General features: G+C 41.5%; 1 protein-coding gene across 3 annotated transcripts in view; it reads left to right on the plus strand.

Moving 5' to 3' along the window:
- Positions 1-13,334, plus strand: part of dock5 (dedicator of cytokinesis 5) — a 29,883-nt gene extending 16,549 nt beyond the window's left edge. The window contains exons 21-51 of one of the 3 annotated variants that reach the window (XM_051075110.1): positions 415-515; positions 658-792; positions 891-1,002; positions 1,397-1,467; positions 1,705-1,811; positions 1,987-2,123; positions 3,152-3,247; positions 3,452-3,550; positions 3,878-4,048; positions 4,171-4,271; positions 4,357-4,415; positions 4,670-4,824; positions 4,958-5,043; positions 5,425-5,581; positions 5,717-5,757; positions 5,837-5,927; positions 6,071-6,190; positions 6,529-6,618; positions 7,157-7,261; positions 7,552-7,693; positions 8,104-8,185; positions 8,297-8,381; positions 8,559-8,645; positions 8,742-8,918; positions 9,512-9,595; positions 9,683-9,820; positions 10,052-10,224; positions 10,425-10,572; positions 10,806-10,965; positions 11,194-11,312; positions 11,443-13,334. In XM_051075110.1, coding sequence (XP_050931067.1) covers positions 415-515; positions 658-792; positions 891-1,002; positions 1,397-1,467; positions 1,705-1,811; positions 1,987-2,123; positions 3,152-3,247; positions 3,452-3,550; positions 3,878-4,048; positions 4,171-4,271; positions 4,357-4,415; positions 4,670-4,824; positions 4,958-5,043; positions 5,425-5,581; positions 5,717-5,757; positions 5,837-5,927; positions 6,071-6,190; positions 6,529-6,618; positions 7,157-7,261; positions 7,552-7,693; positions 8,104-8,185; positions 8,297-8,381; positions 8,559-8,645; positions 8,742-8,918; positions 9,512-9,595; positions 9,683-9,820; positions 10,052-10,224; positions 10,425-10,572; positions 10,806-10,965; positions 11,194-11,312; positions 11,443-11,544 — 3,531 coding nt within the window. In that variant the 3' untranslated portion in view covers positions 11,545-13,334. The remainder of the gene's footprint in view (positions 1-414; positions 516-657; positions 793-890; positions 1,003-1,396; positions 1,468-1,704; positions 1,812-1,986; positions 2,124-3,151; positions 3,248-3,451; positions 3,551-3,877; positions 4,049-4,170; positions 4,272-4,356; positions 4,416-4,669; positions 4,825-4,957; positions 5,044-5,424; positions 5,582-5,716; positions 5,758-5,836; positions 5,928-6,070; positions 6,191-6,528; positions 6,619-7,156; positions 7,262-7,551; positions 7,694-8,103; positions 8,186-8,296; positions 8,382-8,558; positions 8,646-8,741; positions 8,919-9,511; positions 9,596-9,682; positions 9,821-10,051; positions 10,225-10,424; positions 10,573-10,805; positions 10,966-11,193; positions 11,313-11,442) is intronic. The other 2 variants (XM_018669369.2, XM_018669368.2) reach the window with 2 other exon arrangements.
- The last annotated feature ends 867 nt before the right edge of the window (positions 13,335-14,201 follow it).

A 14,201-nucleotide genomic window follows, 5' to 3' on the forward strand; every position in this document is an offset into this window, starting at 1 on the left:
ACTTTTGCCTCCGCACATGGTTGGACTCATTTTTTTTCTGGAATAACCCAGTCCATAATGTGAAGTAGCAGCAGTATGATGATTCATTTTGAATTAGCAGTAACTTAATGCAGCTCTGATACTGTGTAAACAGAGTGAAAAATAAATAATTCGGCTGATATCAGTTTCATAAAATTCTAAACAGTAAATTGTTAAATTACATGAATGCATGGTTTCTTGTGAATCCCTCTTGTGTGTGAAGATAATTTGACCATGACCATGAAGAATATCAAAAATGCTTTTTTTGGAGAATGTTTAGGATTATAGCTTTAAAGAGTCACAAGTAAAATTGTCTGGGTATACAGTACTGTGTATGTATAATGTTTCAACTTAAACAAGGCTGTGATTTTGTATCCTTCTGTTGTTTATAACCAGGTGTTTATAATCACACTTATTGGGGACATAAAATTCCAACACTTCAACCCAGTCCTGGAAACCTACATCAACAAGCATTTCAGTGCCACTCTGGCTTACATGTGAGTCTCTGTTCTGTATTTTCCACCTTTGACGGCTTACACCCCTTCACTCTGTTTATTTTTAGGGCTTCTTTTGCTCTTCTTCTCCACCCACACCCAAATTACCAGCAGACCTTGATGCCTGACTCATTCACTTTTTCAGGAAGCTAACTGGGGTGCTTAACTACTATGTGGGCCACGCCGAGGAACCCATCCTGACTGAGAGACTCTACGCAGCACTCAAAGCTCTAAAATACCTGTTCAGGTTTATTGTACAGTCCCGGGTCCTTTATCTCAGGTATCAGAGGCGCTGCCACACACACAAGAATCTATTTTGCACTCTTCGTATTTTAAGGATGACTTCCTTGTGATGCTTTTCCTGGCCTTCATTCTCAGATTTTATGGGAACAGTGAAGATGGGGACGCTTTCTTCAACTCCATTCGCACCCTCTTCTTGTCTTTCAACACCCTCATGGACAGACCACTTGATGAGGGAGTGAAGATAAAGGTAAACTGAAGAATTACTGTACAGTTGATGTTTCCAGGAGCTGTTTTCTGTTTTTTTTTATTTGGTATTTGTATTACATTGCATTTTTAAACTCAAAAATAAAACTCAATTGCAGCCAGTCACTATGAAGAGGTTGCTTTAATTTTCAGTTTTAGCTTTTTTTCAGTGCTGTATGTAAATGACTGCAGAAGTCTAGCTGTGAAAATGTGCTTCACTGTTTTATGGACAAGTTATTGAAAAGTTTTACAAATTAACTGTGAAATAAGTGTGGGCTCCCTGTTGGCAGCCCCAGCAAGGTGAAGGAAAAAAAATCTGGTAAAAATCTTGTTTTACTAGAGAATAAAAAACATTCCCATGCCTCAGCCTGACGAGACCTGATTCTTTGCTTTTTCAGGGGGCAATATTGAAATACCTCCCCAGCATCATTAATGACATCCAGACTGTGTTTGATCCCGTGGAGCTCAGGTAACTCTCCAGAGGGTTTGCACAGCAGGAAATGATAATTGCCTGTCTCAGTGCAAATTATCATATTTACTTCAGAGTAAAGGAGGTGTTATTCTCAATTCTTGCTGCTGTAAAATTAACCCATCATGTGTGCCGCTTATTAGTCCTCCGTGACAGTAATTACTAGATGTGAAATGTGAGTAGCATTAAAATTGTCACAGCTGCTCTTTTGGTTCTTTTCTTTCATTCTCCTTTCAGTGTTCTCCTAACGAAGTTCATTGAGAGCATTCCCGACTCTCAGCTTGTGCGTCAGAAGCTGGGCTGCATGTGTAAAATGGTGGAGAGTGACCTTTTCAGGCAGCCAGGTAGGAGTCCTCGAGGCTCAAAAACCACATAATGACATTTCACACAAGATGAAGGGAAAATAAAACTCTGCTCCGTATTACACCTACATACAAGATTGTCAGGTCGGCTACATTAAGAGAGAATGTGATGTTTGATCCAATGAGCTCTCTGTTTTTCTTTGCTCTGTCACTGCAGATTGTCGAGATGTGCTTCTGCCACTTGTTACTGACCAGCTGAGTGGGCAGCTGGACGACCACTCCAGCAAACCTGACTATGAGGCCTGTGTCCAACTGCTCAGCACAGTCTTGGACAACCTGGACCGCAAGGATGTGGTGAGGAGTCCAAAGGGTCATTACGCTCAAATTACAGAAACAAAAACATTTAGTCAGAATGAGCTTGTGGATATAATCAGCCAAATGACTTTCCTGTGCAAGGTGGCATTTTTAGAGATAGAGCTCAGACATCCACGGGGACCTTGTGGCAAAACTGCTGCTGTTTGCGTCGAAAGGAGCCAGTTGAGTTGATTGGGGCTTGCCTTTAGAGGTTTTCCAGGCACGTCCAACTGGAAGGAAGCCCCAGGGCAGACCTAGAGCGCTCTGAAGGGATTTCATATCCCATCTGGCCTGTTAGTGTTTTGGGGTCTCCCTGGAGGAGCTGGAGTACGTAGCTAAGGAGAGGAACATCTGGGCTACCGTGCATAGCCTGTTGCCACTGTGACCTATACCCAGATTAGTGGTTTAAAACTGACGGACTGTCTATTCATTTAGATAGTTTTAGTTTTATTTACCCAGATTTTGAGATATCTGCGTCTGAGATTTCTGCCACCACCTAGATACAATGGACGAAAAGAAATTTCTGCATCATTCAACATCATTTCACAGACAAACCACAGACATGAGTAAAATTGATTTAACTGCTGATTAATTTTGTCCTGTCCTGTTCTTAAAAACATCAGAAAATAGTGAAAAATGTCTGTCACAATTTCCTAAAACCTGAGGTGACAGGTGACATCAATTTTTTTTGTCTGACCAACAGTGCAAAGACCAAAGATATCTAGTTACTCATAATTTAGGACAAGGAAAAACATAAAATCCTACCAAATTAGAAAATTATTAAAATTATTAAAGCTGCTGCTTTTTTCACTACTGTGAGCAATTCCAAAGAAATTACCTTCATTTACATAGTAGTGGAGTAGTGGAGAAAATGTTAGCAAATACAGCCAGCACTAAAAATAACTGAGGGAAATAGGTTTTTTGTAATTTGGGTGAATCAGCCCTTTAATGCTGACAGCACTGTGTAGCATGTCTGTGCGGCTACATCTGAGTTGGTGATTGTACCTGAGGCTATTCTGTCTTTGCAGGGTCCAACCAGAGGACACGTGCAGCTGATAATGGAGCGGCTTCTTCGCAGGGTTAATCGCACTGTCATCAGCATGGACAGATCCTCCCCTCTTATTGTAAGACACAGTGCAATGTACAGCTGAAATACGTCCTTGACGACTACATCCTCAGCACCTATTTTAATTTTAATAATACTGACATCAACAACAGCTAAATATAGTAATATGCCAGTAACACAAATATAAAAAATGTGCTGGGAAAGCAGGTTTTTTAAGGATATTTTACTGTGAAATAAGTAATAGTGGACTTCTCTGCGGCAGGGCCACTATCTTGCCTGCATGACGGCCATCCTGAAGCAAATGGATGACATGCATTACGCCCACTACATCAGCACCTTCAAGACAAGACAGGATATCATTGTAAGTGTCCCTGTTCCTCCCCTGTTGGCTACATCTTGTCCTGAAACATCTCATCAATAACAGGCATTAAACCACCCAGGCCACTTACTGCTGCTTAAGGGAATATTGATTATAGACATTTCATGCAATGGATTGGACTGACATGATGAGGATGTCACTGGGCCTCCATTAAGCTGTGGGGAGCATCACGCGTGCCTGACATGTAGCAGCACTGCTGTGGATTTGCTTAGTTAGTTTTAAGTACAGGTCTTTCAGATATTACTTACTGCATTTCCTTAAAGCAACAGTGTGCGTGCTCTTGCAGTAAAGCTTCTACTCTGCCCTCAGGACTTCCTCATGGAGACATTCATCATGTTTAAGGACCTCATGGGAAACGTCTTCCCCGCTGACTGGATGATCATGAATCTGGTGCAGATGCAGGTCTTCCTGAGGGCCATCAACCAGTACTCGGACGTCCTAAACATGTATTTCCTGGACCAGGCGCATTTCGAACTACAGGTGTGTCTCGCCCTCCTCCTTCTTGGTAGAGGTTACATTTTTTATTAAACACAGAATCAAAAGCTAGTGTTATGAGAAGGTAATTATGGCATTAATATTTGAAAACCCTTCTCCCCTCGCAGCTGTGGAATAACTACTTTCATTTGACCGTGGCGTTCCTTACCCACAAGACACTGCAGCTGGAATCTTTCTCCCAAGAAAAACGAAATAAGATTCTGAACAAGTAAGATCATTTACAATTCATCAAAAAGATTATTTAAATGGTGAAAACTTAATTTGAGAGTTCTTTGATTTTTAATTTGTCACAGATACGGAGACATGAGGAAGACTATAGGATTTAAGATGAGAGATATGTGGTACAATCTCGGTGAGTTTCTGTGCACCATCTGATAATGCTGCTATTATCATAGAGTTTGTGGAGCTGTTTATTCAGAACCTGCCAGTAATGCAGGGGGAATAACAAGACAATATTTTTTATTGTCCAGTTTCACAGTGTGTTGTTGTTTTGTTTACTACATTATTAGATTTGGCCTCTGTTTGTTGAGAGATGAAGATGCAGCTTATTGCCTTCTCAAATCATACTATGATATTTCTGTGTGATAATGTTTTGTTGTCCCTCAGGCCCCCACAAAATGAAGTTCATCCCAGCCATGGTCGGGCCCATTCTGCAGGTCACACTGGTGCCTCAGCCAGAACTGAGAAAAGCTACCATCCCCATCTTCTTCGACATGATGCAGTGCGAGCACAACTTCAGCCCCGGACGAACATTTGAAACGGTAAAAAGCTATCTCAGAAGTTCAGGACTTTGGTGTTTTCTGTTTGAATTTGACTGAAGCCGCTCCTGGCTAAATATGACATTTGTGATGTGTACAGTGGTGTGTTTTTTTAATTCCCCTCTTATCTTTGCAGTTTGAGAACGAACTGATAACAAAATTGGATCAAGAGGTAGAAGGAGGCCAAGGGGATGAGCAGTACAAAGTCCTGCTGGAGAAAACGTAAGGCAGAGGAGCAGATCAAACAGAAAAATATTTCTTTTATTGAGAGTTGTTTAAGTAGTACAACACACCTATCAAAAATCCTTCAACTCTGTGTAATGGGGAATTCGCATAGGATTGCTTCTAAAATACAACAAAGGGTTCTTTGATTGTGTTTTTGAAAAGTCCTTAAGGAGCCAGAAGGACAAGATGGTCTGTTAGAATAGTAAGAAACCTCTAATCAATAGAAAGCTCTTGAGGACAGAATGTATGATCCCAGACGAGAAACAGATTTTAATGTGCGTGTCAGGGAGAAAGGCAGGCTTTGGCAAACTGATAAACTGGAAATAGCCATTTACAGCTTAAGACTAGTCTGTGAAGGACATTTGTTTGTATGTGCAGGTTGCTGGAGCACTGCAGACGCCACAGATACCTGTCACAGTCAGGAGAGGAGCTGGCTCTGCTGCTGAGCAGCCTGCTGGAGAATCTCCTGGCGTACCGCACCATCACACATGATGAAAGCCCGGAGCACCGCATGAGCTGCACTGTCAATGTGCTGGTATGGTCTGTGCATGTATTAGCCAAAGGGTTAACACTGTTTGTACATGTATATAAAGTAATTACCTGTGCAAACTGCTTGAGAGAAAATGTTTTCAGAAATGTGCAGTTTTTATGTTTTTTTTTTTTCTTGCAGAATTTCTACAAAGAGAAGAAGAGGGAGGACATTTACATCCGGTGAGTGACAGAAATTTTGATCGCGTGGTTCTTGGACCAAATTGCGAACTGTATCTAACTGATGTGCTCGTGTAACCAGGTACTTGTACAAGCTGCGAGATTTGCACCTGGACTGCGAGAACTACACAGAGGCAGCCTACACTCTGATACTACATGCTGAGTTACTGGAGGTCTCTGACACATCCAAGTCTTCTTTTTTTCAGCCTAAACAAGATCAATTTTTTATGTTTGAGCTGTTTAACCTTTGCTGATATCACCATGCTAAATGTTCACCTGAGTGTTGATTTATTGACTCATTCATTTGCTTCCACAGTGGTCTGACAAACCCTGTGCACCACATCTGATACCTCGAGATGGGGAGCATGTGTGGACCCAACAGGAGCTTAAAGAGAGGCTTTTCCAGGAGATCATATGTTACTTGGACAAGGGCAAGGTGAGTATTCACTGCTCTGCCTGTGAGCTGGTGTCAAAAGTGCAGATGATGTTCTTTTACACAAAGAATTTACACAAAATGTGCCCTCTGTGTTAACATTGTGACACAGGAACTTACTAAAGCTCACACACTAACCTCAGGTTTCTCGGTTGTGCAAGTATTTAGATACCTCAGCTGGCTGCGACATACCAACAGTTTTCCCTTGAAACCGTGAGGTGGGGGGGGTTCGCAGAGGACAGCCATGGGAGCCAGATGGCAAAGTTTAGCCTGTGCTCCTGTGTATTTTATGTTCATGTTTAATGTCCCCTTTTAACTGAGCGATGTACATGTCTTCTCAGATGTGGGAGAAGGCCATTGAGCTTGGCAAACAGTTGGCCAAGATGCACGAGATCCACATGTTTGACTTCATGGAGCTCAGCCAGCTGCTGGTAAGAGGATGTGTGCTTTGCAATTCAGCAGCACAAACAAAACACTGTCACTCTAAAACATTAAAATACCTGCATCTTCATAAACGGATATGAAAACAACTTCAGTGCAGATGGTTTTATTGTAAATGCCTCGTTAATACTATTGAAATTAGTCGGATGAGTAACAGTGGATAGGAATTGTTAGTGCAATTATTTGACAGAACAACACAAGGAAGGGGAGAGGACAGGAGTGTGTGTTAGCCTGTTTACCCAACTCATTTCTACCCTGATAGTGCCTGCTGATGCTGGGGAGTTTGAATGTATTATGAAGAACCTATTTATAAAGTCTCTCTCTGTTAGTCATTTGGTATGTGTGCTCCAATAATCTTCTCTGAAAATTACACAAAAGAAAATGAGAGTAACCATGGTTTCCTTTTTTTCTTTTGATGTTACTGGAATTAATTTATATAGAAAATTTCATTTTGTAACCACTAACAGACTAATTACAACAAACTGTATATGTGCTGCAACCTTACCAATTTTTTGTCCTCTGTCACAGAAAAAACAAGCCCAGTTCTATGAAAACATAATGCATGCGATGCGGCCACAGCCAGAGTATTTTGCTGTAGGATATTATGGCCTTGGATTCCCTTCTTTCCTCAGGGTAAGAAAATGATTACCTATTTCAATAGATAGAGACTTAGAGAAACCCTCATGTGCCTGTGCTTATGCAATGAGTTGGCTTTTTGAAACATTTCTCACGTCAATGCGCCATAATTCTGATAAAGGTTATTGGCTTTTTGATGACACCATAGAATGTTAGAATGAATACAATCCTGCCAAGGCGTTGCACAAGCACACCTCTCATATATTATGGAAAATAAGGTCAGTCATAATTCAGGCTTTTGACTCAGTTTCATTTGTTGTGTTACACACTGAAATGTTGTGCTGCAGAACAAGATGTTCATCTATCGAGGAAAGGAGTACGAGTGGCTTGAGGACTTCAGCTTAAAGCTGCTCTCTCAGTTCCCAAACGCGGTCCGGATGACTAGCACAGCGCCCCCTGGAGACAACATCAGCACTTCCCCCGGACAGCGTATCCTTAAACCAAAAGTCACACCAAAGCTATTCAGTCATGTTAGAGGCATGGCTGTAGGGATGGTAATGTTTAATTCATCCGGTACTTTGGTTTATGACCTAATGGCATTCCCATCAGCCATAGCTGCATTTTGTGTTTATTGCTAGTTATCAAATATTAGCATGCCAACACAGTACATCTGCTTAACATTAGCAGGTTAGCATTGACATTGTGAGCATGCTGATAATAACTTTTAGCTCAAAGCATCACTGTGCCTAAGTACAGCCTCACCAAGCTGCTAACATGACTGTAGACTATTAGCCCCGTTTGACAGTTACAGATAAAAAAAAAACGTCTGATTCAGTACAACTGGTCTTTATCTGCTCCTCCACATTATTCCTGGTCTTATCCTTAGCTGAACTTCACAGACATCCAGTGCTTTACTGTCAAACCTGTTCTCACTGTGCCGCACCAGTTTAAAGACAAGGGGGTTCCAGAGCAGATATTAAAGTGCGTAACAGAACACTTAAAGGCTGATTTATTTTCTCGTGAATACCTTGGGATTTATAGTTCTCTGGTCAAACCACTAAGTCATGGCTGTCCTTCCCTGTTCTCTTGCAGCTATTACAGAACCAATGAAGTGGACCAGTTCCAGTATTCCAGGCCCTTCAGGAAAGGTGAAAAGGACCCAGACAATGAATTTGCAGTGAGCACTTTTTAAATTTACTTTGAAGCGCTCGGCTCATATGTGTAAGCACCCAACCATAAATTAAAAAAAAAAGCATAAACAACCCTGTGTTTGCACATACCTCACTCTGAAGATTAATAAAGACATTAAAATGTCAGCCTTTATTATTCTATTGATATTTATTCTGCCCCACAGACCATGTGGATTGAGAGAACAACTTATATTACCGCCTATCGCTTCCCAGGGATTCTGAAATGGTTTGAAGTTAAATCTGTCTCAGTGGTAAGAAGCAGCCTTGATGCTCCGACTGTATAGTTCTTGTTTTTCCTTTCACTTTAAACATTCCTCTAATTCACATGTAATTCTGCTGATGGGCAGGAGGAGATCAGTCCTTTGGAGAACGCCATAGAAACAATGGAGATGGCCAATGAGAAGCTGAGTAACCTTGTGCAGCAGCAAGCCTGTGATCGCTCACTGTCCATCAACCCACTGTCTATGATGCTCAGCGGCATTGTTGACCCAGCTGTCATGGGCGGCTTTTCCAACTATGAGAAGGTCTGACTTATTCCTTTAATATGACTGACTTATTTGTCTATTTGTGCATTCTGCTGAAAAATGGTCAGCATTATTTAATCAGGTCATGTTATTGAGTCTGCTTTGAGCAAACAAATGCAAAAAAGACAGACAACAACAACTCTGTCCCACCTTACGTGTCACATTCAGAGACACATCATGGTCATCAATCACAAAAACTGCATCACTGTCCCACTGTCTGCAGACTTCACTGTATTAGTTTTTTTTATTATTTTAGCTATTTGCTAAACCAGATTCAGGTTGTGTGCACAGTTGGTTCTAAAGTAATTGATTTGGAAAAGAATCTACTGCTATCAAACATTGTCAGACGACACTAATAACAGATAAATCATACAACTGCAGACATTAATATGAATTTGTAAATCCTTTTTTCATCAACAGGACTTCTAGCTGGCCTCAGGCCTGTTATGAGCTACAAAGTTTTATTCATAAGGGAACCACTGTGGCCTCTTTGTCATGCTGTGAAAGCCTGCTCATTGTTGGCTTGCGACCATATTTTAACCGAGTGTGTTTAAAAAGCTGGCCAGCTTTCATCCTGTTTTCATCCTCTGTAGGCATTCTTCACAGACACCTACATCCAAGAGCACCCAGAGGACCACGAGCGCATCGAAGTCCTTAAACACCTCATCGCCCTGCAGGTAAATCCTTCGACCGTCATTGTCATTGACACTGACCTCAAAGCAGAAGACATTTTGTAACACTTAAGTGCCCGTCCTCCCCTCCAGATCCCACTCTTGGCAGATGGGATTCGCATCCATGGGGAAAAGACAACGGAGCAGCTGAAGCCCTTACACAACCGTCTGGTGACTTGCTTCCAAGACCTTCGGGAAAAAGTGGAGAAGCATTATGGCGTCATAACCTTGGTGCGTTGCCAACTGCAAACTCAATTTAATGTAAGAGGGTGCCAACTTAAGCTATTGGCCCTCTTGCCTTCCTATCAAACGCTTCTCATTCAAGGCAGAGTGTACATTATATTAGCGCTGGACCATAAATCTTCCTTTAGCCAGCCCAGTGTGACCCGTGTTTTGCCTGTCATTGTGCTCCTCCCCTGCCAAGATTCCCCGATGATACTTAATCCCATTTGTGTGTCCCAGCCCTGCTCTCTCGCTGAGAAGAAGAAGACTCGCGTGGGCTCGGTGGTGATGCCCTACATCCTGTCCTCCACCCTGCGTCGCATGTCCACTGTCTCAACCCTCTCCAACGCCTCCTCAGGCCTCTCCAGTGGCTCGGCATCCTCAGACGGACCCTCCTGCATTTCCTCCCAAGAGTCAGTCCCTGCACCCGCTCCCTGCTTCCTCTTTTTACCTTTTCCCCTCCTGTCTGCTTTTGAATTTGTGTTCCCGTGTTGCCTCCACTGTAGAGACTGCTCATTTCAAACAATGATTTTGTCTTTGCTCAAATCACTGTTTGTCTTTCTGATTTGTACATCTCTCTACTTCTCTGTCTCCACCTCTGATGATTCACAAGCAGTTCCTTGTTGTCCCGTCCCAGCGATCGCAGGGCCTCCATTCTGTCCCGCTCAGAGGAGGACAACAGGATTGCTAGGAAGAACAGGAAGGAGTGGAGCGTGAGCAAGTCGCAGGTCTTGCTAGAGAGGCAGTCAGACACAGATGAGGTAAAACCTTATGTGCAGGAGCTATTTTTATATGTATGTTCATCTATTCTCATTTCTATATAAAACATTCATTGTTTCACACAGGTGATTACATAAGCTGTTTACAAGTCTTGGAGAGCATTTCTTCCTAGTACTAAGTTTCTGTTATTCAGTTGTGAAGTGGGGATAGCTCCATTATGCTGGACTGTTTTACATGGAAGCCTATATTTTTTTGTTTTGCACTTTTATTCCAGACGCCTCCAGAGAAGCAGCAGAGGCCCAAGAGTTTACAATTAGGAGACAGACGGCTTACCCTCTCCCTGTTTCAGGGTGTTTCATCCCAGCTCAGCCTGTCTAACCCTCTCAGCCCACTACCTGCTTCTCCACACACGCCGCATACACCACGCAGTTCCAGTATGTAGCAAAAAAAACAAAACATCTACCTTTGTGACAAACACTGCACTGCATGCCATCATTTTATTTTCTTTTAAAAATATGCCTTGCACACAGAAAAGGAGGAATATCATGCCTGCTTACTTTGTGTAAGCACATTCTGGTCTGTAGCCCTAATCAGGTCACACACACACACACACACAGATGCATGCGGTCTGAAAAGCTTTTATTTCCTCTCTCCTCTGGTAGGTTATTCGTCGCTTCTCAGTGACAATGATGCCAATACCATTGACACCCCAGGGACTCCTCCACCCATGCCTCCGAAGAAACACCCGCACGAGATTGACAACCCCAGGTTCTCTTCAGAGGTACATCTGCTTGCAGAAAATAGCAGCCCCACACTAATGCATATTTAATGGCATGTAAACGTTAAAATATTCTGTTTTTTATTTTTATTTGAAGCCCTAACTCAAACTCTCTTTTCTCTTTTCCTCACAGTTCACTCCTCCGCTGCCAGTGAAAATTGAGAGCAAGCCTCCTCCGCCGCCTCCGAAAACGCGGAAGTCGATGTTTCCCTCGTACGAGCACACCCCCCAGTAAGGCTACACCTACGCACGGGCCTTAAAAGTTTCACTAATTCTCTGATTCGGCTGTGATGAAAGCGCAGTTTCATTTGTGGCATTGGGGAAATTTCGCAGTAGGGTACAGATGCAGGACCATCTACGTGGGATGTATGCAAGATTTTCAGCCAGAGAAAAGTTCTTTCTGATGCAAGTCGGTAATAATCCCAAGCACTCCTTTGTTCTGCTTGAGTTTTAGCAGGTTTGTTTTTAAGCCGCAAGGAAGGATATGTGTGGGGTTATTGTCATAATAGTGTACTACTGTGCAAAACGCAACAATGATTTTGGGTGCACAAGTTCACTACAGCCTTGTATTCTGTGTGCTTTTTAAGAGGTAATTAAACAGTGATGCTTTTATTTTTGAAGAAAACATAATGGTATATTTTTTATCTCTCGCAGGGAAAAGGAATGACCAATGTTGCAATGTAATACTTTTGTTTTTATGTGTTGGAGTGACACTGGATGATTTATTTTCCCCCCTTGCTGTTTACCGGCATTCCATATTTGAACAGGAAAAAAGCTGCATTAGACACATGACTTGATCAAGAGCAGGGAATACAATGTACAGAATGTAACTGATTTTTGGAAATGTAGTTATTTTATGTTTGATGGTGGTGTTGATTAATGTTATGATCAAACCCAATTTGTCTATACCACAATGTTTCAGAAACACTGGATGACGTTATTTAATGTGGTACAGATTATACTTTTCTTTGGATGTTTATGATGAACTGAATACTGTAACTGGTGCTTCCAAACTGCATCACATTGACCTTGATGTTCTGTGGAAGTAGATTTCTTGTTAAAGGAATAGTTAGACATTTTGAGAAATACCCTGATTTGCTTTCTTGCCGAGGGTTGGGTATGTAAATAGATACCACTCTCATGTCTGAATGATAAATACATAGCTGGAGCCAGCAGCAGGCTAGCTTAGCTTAAAAACTGAAAACAGCTAGCATGGCTAGAAATAGTTCTCAGTGTGTCCCCCTAAAGCCACAACTTAGAGTTTTTACACCTTGGTTTTTGTACTCATTAAACGAACAAAATGTGACATGTTAATTAGTGAGCTTTATTAGTACTGGGAGGTGGGTTTTGTCTACAGACACAGGTTAACTGTTTCCCCATTTCCAGTCTTTATGCTAGTCTTTATGTCACCTTCAGATACATATTTACTATACAGACATTAGGTAGGCATCAGTCTACACAACTCTGGGCAAGGAAGTAGAGAGGCACATCTCCTAAAATTTCCAAACTGGTCCTTTAAAGAACGCTAATCGCTGTATGGTACAAGTATAAATGCATTTGAAGTTCACTTTAGTTTTATATTTCAGGTGTCGGTACATTTTCTTTTTTAACAGTTCATTATTGAAATTTAAATTATTGTTCCTTGAATTTTTATGTTTCTATTGTTTTTGCACACCCAGTGTGTACAGAGATGGTTTATTTGTATGCAGAGTAATTTGGGTCTAATTTCAGCACACTGCTCTAATGTGCACTGTTTAAATGAGTTTATGTACCTTCAGAGTGCTATATCTATGCATGTAAGCTGTTATGAAAATGATCAAATTGAATACATAATTAAGTTGTCAGTATTTTAGTTTTATTTTTAGATTTTAAATTGCAAGGGATCAACTTTTTTGTACAGCACACAATTCCTAACAAGGATCAAAGAAACTTTATACAAACAATGCCTCAAGAGATTTATAATGATGATTTTTTATGAACAAACTGTTGATGACTGAACAAAAATAAAGATGAGTAAAAAGTCCAGTCCTAACTCCTGTGGTTTTTGTGTGTGTGTGTGTCATTGATTATTTTAGAAAGGCATCTTCTCCATCTCCTAAGTGTGTTTCTGTCAGCATGAAAACAGACTACTCTCTGTGCCTTCACTGGAAACTCGCCGCTCACACAGAGAGTCATTTGGAAGCTGCTGATAGTGTGAAAAATGACCCTTTCAAGCTTAAAACATCTAACAAACTGGCATGAAAGTGGTGATTTATGTATTTCAAATACAATTAGTGTAGGTGTGGGAAAATGATGCCCCTTTAGCTCATGCTGATGCACCAGCTAAAGAGACATTATCTGGGGAGGCTGTCTGCAGGGAGGAGTTTATGAGATGTTTATAGGAGTTGTGTGATGGGTGCTGGTCTTGCTAATCTGGATTGTTAATGGCCTGTTCCTTCCTGTCAGATAGCGAGGTTCGGGATATCGCTCTCCCTGCAAGTCTCAGGAGCAATGACTATTTGAAGTGATGTTCACCCATGCAAGGAGAGCAGTACTGCAACTGCCAGCTTCAGCTGGATGCTCAGTAACATCTCCATGGAAACAATCTCCATATTGTAGACATGTTTATAACTTCATGCTGTATAGAATCTGAAATCAATCACAACAGCTTCCCTCCTTTCATTTATATTACAGGTTTTTCCAGCCTCCTCACAGCTGACAATAAACCAAGGAGATCTCAGTTTCTTAGGTTTGAATTGCTTCTAAGGTCCAACACAGTTTCCTTTGCCCTTAGACAGCACTCAGTAGAAAAGAGTGTGGTACATTTAGTTCTCTACCTACATGCATTTAAAATATACACATGCTACCACACTACAACAGGAAACAGTGTACTTATCTGACAGCTACGTTTCA

Source organism: Lates calcarifer, linkage group LG13 (genome assembly GCF_001640805.2).
Source record: "Lates calcarifer isolate ASB-BC8 linkage group LG13, TLL_Latcal_v3, whole genome shotgun sequence".
Taxonomy (NCBI): Eukaryota; Metazoa; Chordata; class Actinopteri; family Centropomidae; genus Lates; species Lates calcarifer.